Below are 14,918 nucleotides of genomic sequence, written 5' to 3'. Positions count from 1 at the left end.
TTCCACTTACCATAAGCCTGACTTATTTCAGGTGCTTTCATGATTAGTCTCAAAGTGAAATGAGGGACGAATATATAAGGGTCATTAGCTGTTAGAGAAACTGTTTCAGTCTGTAGGGGCTCTTGCTAGTTTAGTTTGTGTTTTTATTGAGCACCTACTGGTACCAGAGGCTGAGCCAGCTGTTTTGCAAATACCTTTCACAACAGTTCTGAAAAGCAGGGGTGGTAATCCCCAATTTTCGGGGAAGATGATTGTCTGGCCGAGATCCTAAGTTACAAAGTTGAGACTCAAACTGAAGTTTGACCTCCTCTCATTTCACTGTGTCATGGTGCCTGAAAGTTTCCTTGCACTTAGCAGGTGATCAATAAATAGTCAGTGACAATGACAGTGCTGATTAGAGTTTGAACTCTTAGCTTCAGGAAAATTCTTAGAAATCATCGCTTCTTTATAATTCCTGGCCACCGTTTTGAATAAGCATGCTGAGGTGTTTGAAGCCATTAGGTCTGGCCTGAAAACAAATGGAAGTAATTAGGAAGCAGATAATTCAGATGCCAACAGTGATGATGATAATTATATAGGTAATGGGGCTTCAAAATAGAAACTTAGCAGCCACAAAAAGAAGGAAACTAAAGCCACTCTCTAACCACCACTGTTAATAGTTGGTGTATTTTTCCAGGCTTTTTCCTCTGATAAAAATGTATTTTTAAAGCGCTCTCTTTTCAGCGAATTGGTGTTTCTGACCCATTTTTGGCTGCGGTTTGCCCTTATCAGTCTAGAGTTGCCTGGAACTCAGAGGTAGCAGAGGGATCATTGGTCCTTGTGAGGGTGATGAAAAGACTGAATGTACTTTGTGTGACCGACAACGTGAACAAGTCCGGTGGTGACCGCCTGCCAGGCTTGGTTAGATGCATAAGGCGGAAATAGAATGGTGGTGGAAATGTGGCCGCCCTGTGTCAACGCTCACCTTCTCTTCTTCTGCCCTCTGTCTCAGGAGATAGAGACCTCAGAGCCCTGCAGCTGCATCCACTTCACCAATTACAGTATCCTCATCGGAACCAATAAATTCTACGAAATTGACATGAAGCAGTACACACTTGAGGGTAGGGCCCGAGTCCTCTTCCCCAGCCCACACTCTGCCTCCTCCCTGCTGCCAGCTCGAGCACACTCCTGAAGCCCCGCTTCTCGCCTGCCTTTACAGAATTCCTGGATAAGAACGACCATTCCTTGGCGCCGGCTGTGTTTGCCTCCTCTTCCAACAGCTTTCCTGTCTCGATCGTGCAGGTGAACAGCGCAGGGCAGCGGGAGGAGTACCTGCTCTGCTTCCACGGTGAGTCCGGGCTGGAACTCAGTGCTCACAGGCACCAGGAGTCCCAGACCGGGTCCACTCGGGGCTCAGGTGGTCAGTGGGCTCTGGGGAAGGGCGGGTCCTGCTGGGAGTGCAGAGAATGTCATTCCAGCACCACCAAGGCCCCTGAGGGTCCCTGTCCCCCAGCAGGGAACTAGCCTGGTCCTGATCTGTCATAGTCTCCGCATAGGGCAGGCAGTTCTTTCCTTCTCTGTCCCTGCTTCTTTCTGTTTCTTCTCTGTCTCTTCCTTTCCTTGTTTCTTTTTTTCCCTCCCTTGATATTTCTTCTTTCTTTCTGTTAAATCTCTAGGTGTTTCTGTCTCTTCCTTCCTGTCTCCGAGTCTGTTTCTCCCCCTTCCTCCGTGCCTCCCTCCCCCTCTCCGTCTCTTCCTCCTTCCATCTCTCCCTCCTTTCCTCTCTCCCTGCTCTCACTTGAACCCTCTTCCTTTAATAAATCACAGAGATGTGGCTTGGCAGAGGTCCTTAGGTTTTAACGATCCCGTTAAACCTGGCTGGTGGTCCCCTGGGCTCCATTCCTTTTTCTTCCATCGAAATGAGTGTCATTGATACCCCCTGCCTCTGGGTATGCTGATGCCCCTGGCTCTGACTCCTTGCAGAATTCGGGGTGTTCGTGGATTCTTACGGAAGACGTAGCCGCACAGATGATCTCAAGTGGAGTCGCTTACCTTTGGCCTTTGGTAAGTGAGACAAGGTGTGGAGGGCTCTTTTCTGCCAGCAGCTCGTGTCCTGGGAAGGAATTACAGGTGGAATTCTTTTTGGCCTAAGCCCCTGCTTGTGGATTCCATTAGACAGCAAGCACCATATGTAGTAGTCACCCGCATAAGTGTTGAGGGCAAAGATTCTGAGGCTTGATGAAGAACTGCATAAACCAAATCCAGCTGCCTTGTGAAATATTTGTTAGGCTCTCATGATAGAAAGGAGACCATTCCTTGTGAGTGTATTTAAATCATCTCAAAGGCCTCAGTGTCCCATGGCCTAGCTGAACACCTGTCAGTAGAACCACTTCTAAGTAGGCGGAGCATTTAGGTCATGCCCTTTCTTTTAGTAAGTGTAAGCAACACTGTGCTGAACATCTTGTACTAATTTGCACACTTGTCAAAAAGTATCCCCTGCTCATAAGTCCTAAAAGTGGAACTGCTGGGTCAAAGTGTAAACACACACACATAAGCATACACATATATACAAATATGTACCTACGTGTCTGTGTGAATGTTCTGAAATACCATTATGGCTGAAATACCCTTTAAGGCTATTTCATTTATCTATTGCTGCATACCAAGTTCTGAAACTTAGTGACTAAAACAACAGCAGCTTCTCACTGCCCAAGAGTCTGTGGCTCGACTGGGCAGTTCTGCTTCATGTGGTGTCAGTGGGGGCACTGGGACAACTACAGAGTCCAAAACGGCCTTACCGAAGGGTAGGCAACTGGTGCAGTTGGTGAGAGCTCCGCTTGGGCTGGTGGCCTCAGTTCCTCTCCACCTGGGCTTCTTCCAAGAGCGCAAAAGAGAAGCTCGCAGGCCTTCTCGCTTCCACCACATTCTACTGATTAAAGCAGGCCACAGGGTCAGCCCAGATTCAAGGCAAGGAGACTCCACGGGGGCCTGGGTACTGGGAAGCATGACTAATACTCTAAGTAGTTTACCACAAGGATCAACAGTGATAATCCCCTTTTCCCTTTAAGACAAAACAGCTCCCATCATATCCTAGAGTTTCAATGACACTGTGATAGAGATATATAATATTAAGACCAGAGATATCTGTGAACTTAGTCCTTTTATATTTAAGTTGTTTGAAAATGTATACATCAAACAGTTTAAAAAGGTATACAATGAAAAGTCTCATCCATGCTACCTGACTCCCAGACTCTCTGTCCCCACGTCCCCAAGGGAAAAAAGAACTTTTAGGAGTTTCTTATCCTTCCAATCCTGTATGCAAATACAGACACAAAAAACAGATATATTCTTATCCTCCACCTCCCCCTTCTTTTTTTATCTGTTTGGCAGCATACTTTACACATTATTCTGAACCTTTGTTTTATGCACCAGATACACCTCAGTTTTTTCCCCATATCAGAACATACGGAGCTTCTTCGTGTATTTTTACAGCTGTGTAGAATTCCATAGATGTACCATAATTTGCTTAACTGATCCCCTGGAATGTGCACTGGAGTTGGTTCTCATCCTCTGTTCTAACAACATGGTTGTGAATAAAATTGAACATGCCCCATTATGTTGGCATGTGGCTGTAGGTGTAGGGTCAGTTCCTTTAGGAGGGATTGCTGGGTCCAAGGATGCATTGCAGCCAGGTTTTGATTTTCTCTCTTTTAATCCTTCTTTGCCCCACACTGTTCTTCCATGGTGGCCACGCAGCCTACAGAGAACCCTATCTGTTTGTGACCCACTTCAACTCACTTGAAGTAATTGAGATCCAGGCACGCTCCTCTCTGGGGTAAGCATTGCCCTCTAGACTTTGAAAAGCTCAGGTGCTGGGGTTGGGTGTCAGGGCTGGGCACCTGTTTCTTCCTATCCCACCTAGCAATGGAGGTCACCTGCATGCAAACTCTCATCTGTAACTCCGCAGGACCCCCGCCCGAGCATATTTGGAAATCCCGAACCCACGCTACCTGGGCCCTGCAATTTCCTCAGGAGCGATTTACCTGGCGTCCTCATACCAGGATAAATTAAGGGTCATTTGCTGCAAAGGAAACCTTGTGAAGGAGACTGGCACTGACCACCACCGGGGCCCCTCCACCTCCCGCAGGTACTGCACTTCTCCTCTTCCTCATTACAGGGGGCAAAGTTCTTTTCTGCAAAGCAGAAGGAAATCTTGCTAAACTGACTGGAGGTTTTTCAGTATTCAAGCTCAAGCCACTCATTTCTTTGAAATCTACAGCACTGCAATGACACAGTCCTTTATAAGTGTCAGGAGAATTTTAAATTACCCCTTTGCAAAAAGCAGAAGGGAATGTCTAGCCTTTCTCTGGGGGGTATTTTCTGTGGCTGTTTGGAATGGAGCTTGAATTATGCATTCATCGCTTAGCAGATATTCTTCCCTGTTAGTTGGGCTTGCTAAGGGAGATATAGTGGTGAATAAGCCAGATGCATCCTCTTCCTGATGAAGCCCACTGGGAGAGAGACACGAAATCAGATTACAACACAGCCTAGAAGGATGAAGCTTGGTTTGGGGTCGTTTAAGGCACTGTGGGAGCTCAGAGGAGGGTCCCTGGCCTGGACTTGGGGGGCCAGGGAGGATTTCCCAGAAGAAACGAGGCCGTAGGTATTGGCTGTACTTTCTTTTTTCTTTGAATGTCTTATAATCTTTTGTTGAAAACTGAACATTTCAAATAATATAATGTGGCAACTCTGGAAATCACCCCTGCCCTCCCCGCCCTCAGGTTTGTTCTTGTTGTTACTGTTTATTTCCTGACTCTCCTGGACTAATTCTGTAAAGTTTGTGTTCTTTGTTATGTGGGGCCATTGAAGTTTCTGCTTGGTTAGGTTAGTGGTCAGCTCGATTGGACAGAGATTTCCTTAAATGCATTGAACCAGTAAATTTCCCATCCTTTGCTGAGGAGCTCTGTGTGTGTGTGTTGGGGGCATACCTTCCACACTCAAAGTCAGCCAGAGCTGACACACTGGGGCCTTCTCAGGTTTTTCCTGGGCTTGTGCACAGCCTAGATCCCTAGGAATAAGCAGGATCATTTCAAACCCCCACATAGACATCTTATTCTCAGATTTTCCTTTTGAGTATTTTGACCAGCCTCTTGTTTTCCCCAACTGGTATTACTGTCTCCGGCATTTGCCATGTTAAACGGTTGCCGCTGATTGTTTTCAATGAACGTCTAGAGATAGGGCTTTTCTCATGAGCAAGCTCTGAGTCAGGTCAAATAAAAACCAGCCCTGATAATGGTCTTTTCCAGGGAGTAGCCAGACAAGACAGATAGTAACAACTTTCTGGAGATAGGGCTTTTTGGGGAGTTTCAATCCTGATCTGCTTCCTCCAGTGGCTGCTAGGTTGCTGGTTTTCACAGCTCCTGTGGTTCTAAAACTGTTGGTTTCAAAACTACTGCAGATCTGGGGAGAGGGGGGTGGGGATAGGTCAAGTTAAAAATCTCACAAAGCTTGTTGTTCTTACTGAGATTCAGCTATTTTTCTTGCACAAAGTCTCTTCAAATTGTTGCAAGTCTTTGGTTAGTTTCCAGAGTTCTGAAAAGTTGATTTTGATCATTTTTGCCAGTGTTCTTGTTACTTTTATGGAGGAACAGGTTTCTGGAGGTCTTCACCATTCTGGAATTGTTCTTCCCTTTTCTCTTAATACAGGTGATAGCACACTATGCATACACTTCTGTAACTTGATGTATCTCAGAGATTGCTCCATGTCAGTATATTGATGGACACCACTAGATGTGTGTTTGTAGTTTTGACAGATGTTGAGTTTTCCTCCCCAGAGACTGTACCCTTTTATGATCCCACCAGCAGTGTGTGGAAGTGGGACCAGCCTTGTCTTAAGGCAGAGGGCTAGGAGCCAGATCCAGGCTGAGGTGTAGGTTTGAGATATGTTAAGTTTAAGATTTTGGTCTGCAAAGAAGGTCTGAGATTATTTAACCCAGGGGAGTATTTAATTGGCCTAGGATTTTAATTTTCTGGACAGGTTTACAAGCCTCACATGTCTATCCTATGAAGAGTTATGTGGACCACCTACCATGCGCCAGACTTACAATATCTGGGGCTGGGGATACACTGATGAAGAAGACACTGCTTTTATTCTCAAGGCACTCACAATTTGGTGGAGGAACCACCTCTAATATGAAAAAATGCTTCGGGCCAGCCTTGGTGGCCTAGTGATTAAGTTCAGCACACTCCACTTCAGCGGTCTGGATGCAGTTCCCAGGCACGGACCTACACCACTCGTCTGTCCGTGGTCATGCTGTGGCAGTGGCTCACCATACAAAAAGAGGAAGATTGGCACCAGATGTTAGCTCAGGGTGAATCTTCCTTAGCAAAAAGAAAAAAGTAAATCAATAGAAAATCCTTACATCTTGGAAAAGAACATCATCAATTTAATATTCTGGGACTATGTCCTAATGAATAGTCCCTCTTTCTTTTGTTGAAATATAAGAGTTAGTCTGAAATGTTTGGTCAGTGTGATTTTAATCCCAGGAACTTGCTGGAAAACCAGAAGTGCCAAATAACCAGCTGTTCCTGTTTTGGCTTAACCCTGCCTCAAGAGTGACTGCTCAAAGGGCTATAGTCCTCCTCTGAAAATTTCTAGAGTTTCTTTAAGTAGTTTCCAAGTCATGCCAAGAACAAATCAAAGTACTGTAATTAGATATTTTTTTCTCCATTGCCTCACTAGTTAGCTGGCCAGGCACCTTCCTTTTGAGACTATAGGGTGTCTCTAGAAAGAGTTGCTTATTCTCTGGTCTAAAATGGTTCCGGTTCCTGTGAACTCGGGGCAGAAATAATGCTGTTGCTTTCCTGCTGTTGCTGGACACATCTGGAAAATCAGCATTAGTCTTTAGTTGTCTCTTTGCTTATAAAATGGTCTTTTTATGCTGACTGCTTTGGGCAGGTCAGAATGTAAAGGGCCAGCTCAGCTCAGTGCGATTCACTGCAGGCCTCGTTGCCGTGGTCTGTTTAGCAGAGCAGGAAATGTAACTCTTTGCGGAAAACATAAAATTGACGTAGATCATTGTCGTAGATCATTGGTCATTAATGGGTATGGAGATGGAAGACCACCCACTCGGCCTAGAATGATGGGTGTTTTCTTTCGTCCCATTAATCTAAGCCGACATCCCAAATGGCCTTCCTTGAGCCATCCTTCTTCCTCTGGGCAGTGAGCACCTTCTCACTTGCTTTATGATGGGCCTCTGTGAACACGTTTTATAATTTATCTTCCATTACAGGTAGGCTTAATGTAATTCTCCTACTTGGGATTTATTTTTTTTGTCTTCCATCTTAAAGCCACATGACTAGAGATGAATATAAACCTTGATTTCAAGATGTTGAAATCGGAGATATCTCAAATTTTACATAACATAGGGGTTCTGGCTTTTTGAGCATGTCACCTGGAATCTTCACAGTTAGAGCTGCATGGGGAAGCAAGAGGAAGACATGAAACTATTCACAATGAACTGACCACTTATAAAATTATCTCTGCTCACTGCTCTCTCCTGTTTTAGAGCAGGAGGTGGCAAACTTTGTCTGTAAAGGTCCAGTTAGTAAATATTTTTGGCTTTGCAGGCCGTATGGTCTGTCTCAACTACTCAACTCTGTTGTCATAGTGTGAAACCAGCCACAGAACGTGCATAACCAGATGGGAAAGGTTGTGTTCCAATAAAACTTTATTTATAAAAACAGGCATCTCTCTGGATTTGGCCCTCAAGCTTGCCCTGGAGTCTCTCTTTCCTCAATGGGTCAGTGTCTTTGCTGCTCAGTTGCTTTCACTTATGGGGATTGGCAAGAGATTCTGGCAGTTAGACCAATAATTGAAGGAAAAAAATAAACAAGTTTGGTCCCTTCCAAAGAGAAAGATTTAAATATCAAGGATTAATAGGCCTTTGGGAAAACCAATGACATTCTCCAATATTTTTGAAGAAATGACTTTATGATTTTACTGCAGAAGTCTGGCATTGATGGAAAGGATGTCATCTAGCATGTTAGCCTACAATTTTGTTGAGAAAATTAGAGCAAAATAAGTCAGTATGTGAGTCATACTTGGTTCATTCTTAGAATCAGCATGTAATTGCAATTGTAATTTAGATTTTAAAAATATCTAGGATAAAATAAATTTCTTTTCCTGATTTCTACTTTTATTTTCCAAGATAAAGCCCCAATCAATCAAAATATGTCTTCAAGTAATAGTCTCTATAAAATGTTGTTCCCATTTTAAGTAGGTTGCCTCTTCCCGGCACTAATTATGCTCAGATAATGAGGACCCGAGTCCTTTTTCTGCTCCTCGTGGGTGGGAAAGAATTGACTTGGAAGGCTGTGTTTCAGTTCTCTCTGTAATTCTGCATCTTGCTTCTTCAGAGAGGTGGTTAGGGCCATGTCTGCTGAAATCTTCATTTGAAATATCCAGGCCGGGGCTGGATGGTGGGTTGGATCGGTCATGCAGAAAGGACCCAGTGTTTTCAATTGTTTGGTTATTAACCATCAACCTTTGGAGGCAGGGACACTTTTTGAGCCAGCTGTACTGTTTTTGTCTGCCCTGCTCAGTTTCCTAATTACATCAGGCCTGATCCCTACATCTCTCACATCAGCATCAGGTGCCACCGCGACTCTTGGAAAGCCACCTGGAAGGAGAGATGACCAAACACCAGGCACAGGAGTGGGACAGATATGGCAGCTGACCGTGCTGAGTACAGGCTTTTTCAAAGCTGCTCCCTTGCGTTGAGGGGCTTTTAGCAGGCTTCACCCCTAAATGACGACTTCCTTTTGTGCCTCCTAGTCCCTGGGAAATACTAGGTCAGGAGGATATAGTAAGGGGATTATGACATCAGACTGACCTGTATTGGAATCCCAGCCCTGCTGCTCGGTGGCTCAGGCCAGTTGCCCAGCCTCTGTGCCTCCATTCTCTTGTCTGTACAGTGAGGGTCAAGCTTGTTTCTAGCTTGTAGAGCTGTTAGGATGACTTAACGAGTTAAAGCACCTAAAGAGCTTGCCACAGGGCCTTGCACACAGTAGGTGCTCAGTAAAAAGCCTGCACAGAGACCAGGAAGTTTTATTTTCCTTTGTTGTCATTTTTTCTTTCTTTCCCTGTCCTCGCTACCAAAATCAAACAAAAAGCATGAAGAACTCCAGGTGTGATCTTTTTCTAATAATTGGTGGTGGGGCATGGGGGATGCTCAGAGAAGGAGAATGCCCCCCTGGGGTTGTGACTTCTCAGCTCCCCCACCTCCCTCTCCTGTTGCCAGCAGCCCCAACAAGCGAGGCCCGCCAACGTACAACGAGCACATCACCAAGCGCGTGGCCTCCAGCCCAGCACCACCCGAAGGCCCCAGCCACCCGCGAGAGCCAAGCACACCCCACCGCTACCGAGAGGGGCGGACGGAGCTGCGCAGAGACAAGTCTCCTGGCCGCCCTCTGGAGCGCGAGAAGTCCCCGGGCCGGATGCTCAGCACGCGGAGGGAACGGTCCCCTGGGAGGCTCTTTGAAGACAGCAGCAGGGGCCGGCTGCCTGTGGGAGCCGTGCGAACCCCACTGTCCCAGGTCAACAAGGTGAGGCACCATCCGAGGCCAGAGGAGTGACCTGGGGAGCTGAGGCCCCTGTTGTGAAAAAGGCACTCCATCACTGTCATTCAGACTTTGTGGGACATAGAACAAGTATAGGAAGAAAAGGTGCTTAAGAAGAGGCTTCCTAAGCAAATGGAAAATGTGTGTGTGCATCTCAAAAGGTAATAGCTACTGAAGGGTGTATTCCTTCCCCAGAGGCAACCAGCGTTCACAGTTTCTAGAGATCTGTGCATCCTGCAAGCAGAGACGTATGCGTATTCTCCCTTCTTAAACACAAACCGTAACATACTATACCAAGTGTCTTTCTTCAAACACACATACAGTACACACACAGGTACATCAAGAATTTCCCTACACGGAAACTGGTAACGGTGGTTGCCTTCTAGAACTTTGAACCTTTTGAAATTTTAAAATCGCGTGCCTGTATTATCTGTGCAGTTTTTAGCTTAGCAATCGAGGAGATGGAGGGATGTATTGAAGACAAGGGGGCCCACAAGCAGGGGGAGGCCCGAGTGTTTGGTGCCTCCTTAGTAGGCTAGCCGGCTCCAGGGCCCTCTCTGGATAGCAGAGCCACCTTTGTGTCACTGGGAGCCAGTTTTCTGGATGGCATTCTCCTAACGCCATCTGCAGTTCACTGTCGGCACCCTTGCCATTAGAGATGAGGAAAAGCCATCTAAATGTTTTTTCTTATCCCTTACGATTTACCGATAAAACGGTGTGTGTAAGTGTGTGTGTAACAGGAGAAATACATAGACTTCCCAGTGAATTTTTTCCCCTGACGGACCCCAAGCTTTGAGGGAATTGCCTCTGCTTGCCAGTGCTGCCCTACAGAGCACAGAGCACTGTGCTGAGAGACCAGGGGCTGCGAGCTTCCTATTTGGGTTATGCAAAGGGAGCCAGGGCAGTTTCTGGCCTCTGACGGCTAAAAACCCTCGTCCTTGTTTTGCCCCTAGGTGTGGGACCAGTCTTCAGTATAATTCTCAGCCGGAAAACCAACTCCTCATCTTAATCTGCAGGAAAACACCACACACTACGGAACTCTGCTGAAGGGGACCCCAGCGCCCATCTGTCAGCCACCCCATGGCATAGCTGGACCCAGACCCCCCTCAGCACGGACACCCTGCATCCAGGAGGAGCAGGGGGCTGAGGCCTGAGGAGCTGTCGGCAGCTTCCTGCAGTCACCCTCTGCGCACTTTGTTACTCTTTCAAAGCATTCATAAACTTTTGTACCTAGCTCTAGCCTGTACCAGTTCATCCAAGGGAACCAACCAGGCGCTAACTACCACGTGGTTAGCATCCTAATTAATAGCTACTCTAAGATCATAGGGTTGGTTGGTTTTCTTTTGGTTTTGTTTTTTTTCTTGCGTTTCTTTTTTTTAAAGATGACAGAATTCTTAATAGATTTGAATAGCAATGTATTTCCTGTTGTAGTCATTTTTAGCTAGATCACACCATCAGGTCTTTGCTACTGAGACGTATTATAGAAGAGTCCCCGCCAGTTGGCCAACCTCCTGCGCTCACGTAGGTTCATTCTCGTTCCAGTCCATCCACATAGATGGCCCTGTTTTAGCAGGGTGACATCTTAGCCAAATGTTTACTGTTCTCATTGCCTTTTATGGCCTTGACGACTTCCCCTCCCACCAGCTGAGAATGTACGGAGGTCATCGGGCCTCAGCTCGGAGGCAGTGACTTGGGGCCAAGGGACCTCGAGGAGCTTACCCTCCCCGCCCCTCAGCATCATCTCCCCAGCCTGCTGTCCCCGCTTTCCATGTAGCTTTGGCCAGGAAAGCATGCAATACACTCGCTCTGAGCCCAGCATTAATGGGTCTCTGGGTCCAGGGGGGACCGGGGACACCCACCTCCTGCCCTTGACGGCACACTGATCCCCACCCTGGGATGGGAAGAGACCCGTCCGGGAGTTCTGCATGGCGGTTCACTGCATGTGCTGCCCCCCAACTGGCTGCCCCCCTTGGGTTGCTCTGCCAATGTACTAGTCCCATACCATAGCTCCCACCGAATTGAGACCCTCTGACGACTTGCCAACTCACTGGCCACAACAAGCTGCAGTCTGTAGCACTGAACAAACAAAAAACCAAACGCTCAAGCCTTACGACCAGAGAAGGATTTCAGCAAACCACCACCTCACACTTCCATGCTTCCCTGCCGACTCCCTCGCGGATGACTGACTGTGTGTTCACATGAAACCCAGCATGGTTCTACCCTACGAAACTGTGACTTCCCAAATGAGCCTTTCCCTAGGGCTAGACTAAGACCAGGAAGTTTGAGAAGGCAGCCGCAGCTCAACTCTTCCACCTCTGCTGGGGTCGGGAAGTCCTCCTTAGGTGCAGAGCGGCTCACACTGTTTTTACCCTCTGTTGGAGTGCGGAATTCCTGGCAAACAGTAAAGAACCAACCTAGAGGCTTTGCAGTTGGCAAGCTATCTAGCGGCCTTACTTCTGCCTTTAATCTCCCACAAGGCATCTCCTGCTTTGGATTCTCCATGACTTTTAGGCGCGCCTCCAGCAACCAACGCACATCCTAGGTAGGCTGGGTTCACCGCAGCAGGTGAACGTGACCGTGTTTCAGCCCACATGTCCACAGTTCAGTTCACTTTCCAGATTGCAACCTGGCCCAAATCCTGGCTCCTTCCTGCTCATCTCTTAACCTAAGTGCTTTCTCCTTTGAAACGCCCACGACCCTCCCTCCATGTTGTGGCATCCTTGACAAATGTCACGCTGTCGTGTTTTACATGTTGCTTGGAGTCTTTGGGATCATCGTGCATCCCCACCCTCCCCCCGGGGCAGATCTGACTGAATGTTTGCTGAAGTTTTTGTCTCTTGGTCCACAGTATTTGGAAAGGTCACTGAAAATTGGTTTTTCAGTCTTGGCATTTCATTTAGGATCTCCATGAGAAATGGGCTTCTTGAGCCCTTAAAGTGTATATCGTGTGTCTCATTTGTGAAATGCTTCCTGCTATAGAACTAGCTCAAAAGACTGTACATATTTACAAGAAACTTTATATTCGTAAAAAAAAAGAAAAGGAAACTGAATTGGTTTCTACTTTTTTATTGTACAAGGTGCATTTTTCAACACTTACTTTTGGTTTCAACGGTGGTAGCTGTGGACAGCTATCTTCACTGGAGGGTGGGGGAGCTCCGTGTGACCACCAAGATGCCAGCAGGAAATATCGTAACACGAAATTGCAGTCAAAAGCTTATTAGCATAAATAAGATTCTAGGTCTCCAAAAGTACAGGCTTTTTCTTCATTACCTTTTTTAATCAGAACGAGGAAAAGAACACAAAGAACAATTCAAGATCCACCTTGAGAGGAATGAACTCTGTTGTCGAACAATAGTGAAATAAAGCAGTGATCTAAAATGTTTGCCTTAGTGCAATGACCTCTTCTTTTCTTGAGAGAGACCACAAAAATCCTAAGTGTGGCCAGTGTCAGCATAGGCTTGATGTCATGGCAGGGGACCTTCCTTTCTTTGCAGGGTGGCTTTTTCTCTGGGGTGGGATGGGAGAGCCACAGTGGTTACAGCGTGCTCCTCTCCCGGAATCAGCAGATTGGTGATGTTCTCTTCCAAAAGTGTGACATTGTCGAAGTTTGGTCATTACTTCCAGTGAACCATGAACTGTCTATTAAGGTCACTATATAGGATTGCAAAACTGGAAAGCTCCTTATGCAGTCAAATAGGCCATTTTGAAAGGATTACTCGAGAATGGATTACCCAGTTGTCCTATAATGCAGCTAACCAGGAAAACAGGTCACCTTAAAATTTCTCTCATCTATTATAAGGGCATGGGGAATTTAATGATGTAGATTTCCTTGGAGGAGTTCAGATCAAGGTAATTTAAAATGTAAATACTTCTATCTTTAACTAATAAATTTTATATAGTCTGCGAGGTAAATCTTTTCTACAATTTCTTAGTTTGTTAGTATAAACTTTGCTTGATCCAGACAAACGTTGGTTTTGGCAAATGGTGGTTTTCTCATAGGTCCCGTTGCTTTTAGTCTTTGATTTTTATTTTCCAATGAAGTAATCTGACCACAGTCAAAATTTGACTTGCAGGGTTGTATCTGACATGGCTTGTGACAGGAACTGTAGTTGCCATTGTTTTTTTCTGTTTTACTGTTGTCGATAGAAATCTGCCAAAGGTCACAAATGTAAGAATGAAAATAATTCAGAAGATGGACAGGTAAAATGTTGGAACCTTTCTTTCCTTTTAATAGAAAAAGTCCATTAAATATTAACCAACGATTTCAGTTATTGTCCTGAGGATTCTTTGCAGCCACAGAATACTGCAAAAGCCTAAGTAAACATGCTTTGGTTCCAAAAGGAATGCACCAGAAAGGTTCTTTGGACCCTAAGGAATGACCTCAAAGAAACAACCAACAAATTACTCAGCCACACCATAAAATGGGGCCCAACCTTCTGTGGTGCCACTCCTGTTTCTTAAGCGTAAAACTAAATGTCACGTTTTCTGTGCTTACAACTTAATTTTCACCAGACTTAGAGACATTGATTGCACACCCAATTTCATAACCATGAAACTTTAGGATCTGGAGACTTAGGCCGCAAAGAGATGATTTGCTTAACAGGACTTAATATCTAGCCTGTCTTCAGTATTGGCGTTCTTGAATGTGATTTGCTTTAGAAAACATTCATGCAGATTTAAATCCAAAGCATTAAGGCTAGGCCCACTGGGGTGGCACCGGCTAAGCTTTCAGTTATAAGACAACAGTTAGATAGGCCTGTTCCAGTGGTTCTAACCCAGGGGTGGCTTTGCTCCCCTCCCCTGAGGACATGTGACAACGTCCGGAGATATTTTTGGTTGTCACAATTGGGGGGTACTTCTGGCACCTAGTGGGTGGAGGCCAGGGATACTGCTAAATATCCTACAATGCACAGGACGGCCCGCCCCCTCACCCCCCACCCACCAGAAAGAACTCTCTGGCCCACAGTGTCAGTAGTGCTGAGGTTGAGAAACTTTGGCCTGTTCTGGTCGGATTTTTTTTTGGCAGTTTCAATGTTGTTTATGATGTCTAAAGCACGGAGACTGTGGCTCCAGGCACATGGTGTTTATATGAGAAAAATGTTTTATCACTTGCCTAATCAAATGTTGAAACTTTATTTTCTGGGTGCTGGAAAGGGTGGGGTTAGTGGAAATATAGTACAGCCTTGATCACTTTGCTTTCCCTTGAGTCTGTCAATGATTAATGGAACTCTCTTTGCCCTGAGGAGGTTGTCAGAGGTAGAGGAAAGAACTTTGAAAGTGACTTTACTACTATACACAACTCAGGCTGTCTTTCAGAG

The 14,918-nt window shown here is 45.9% G+C and overlaps 1 protein-coding gene across 13 annotated transcripts in view; it reads left to right on the top strand.

Annotated features, from left to right (window-relative positions):
• Window positions 1-12,978, top strand: part of CIT (citron rho-interacting serine/threonine kinase) — a 154,492-nt gene extending 141,514 nt beyond the window's left edge. For 8 of the 13 annotated variants that reach the window (XM_070516169.1, XM_070516168.1, XM_070516166.1 and 5 more), the window contains 7 exons: window positions 992-1,100; window positions 1,199-1,327; window positions 1,963-2,043; window positions 3,736-3,814; window positions 3,947-4,126; window positions 9,282-9,585; window positions 10,554-12,978. In XM_070516169.1, the coding sequence (XP_070372270.1) occupies window positions 992-1,100; window positions 1,199-1,327; window positions 1,963-2,043; window positions 3,736-3,814; window positions 3,947-4,126; window positions 9,282-9,585; window positions 10,554-10,577 (906 nt within the window). In that variant the 3' untranslated portion in view covers window positions 10,578-12,978. The remainder of the gene's footprint in view (window positions 1-991; window positions 1,101-1,198; window positions 1,328-1,962; window positions 2,044-3,735; window positions 3,815-3,946; window positions 4,127-9,281; window positions 9,586-10,553) is intronic. The other 5 variants (XM_070516170.1, XM_070516167.1, XM_070516163.1 and 2 more) reach the window with 1 other exon arrangement.
• The last annotated feature ends 1,940 nt before the right edge of the window (window positions 12,979-14,918 follow it).

The sequence above is a fragment of the Equus asinus genome, chromosome 8 (genome assembly GCF_041296235.1).
Source record: "Equus asinus isolate D_3611 breed Donkey chromosome 8, EquAss-T2T_v2, whole genome shotgun sequence".
NCBI classification, from domain to species: Eukaryota; Metazoa; Chordata; class Mammalia; order Perissodactyla; family Equidae; genus Equus; species Equus asinus.
Note: the sequence above shows the minus strand (reverse complement) of the source record. Positions and strands in the feature narration are given on the sequence as shown.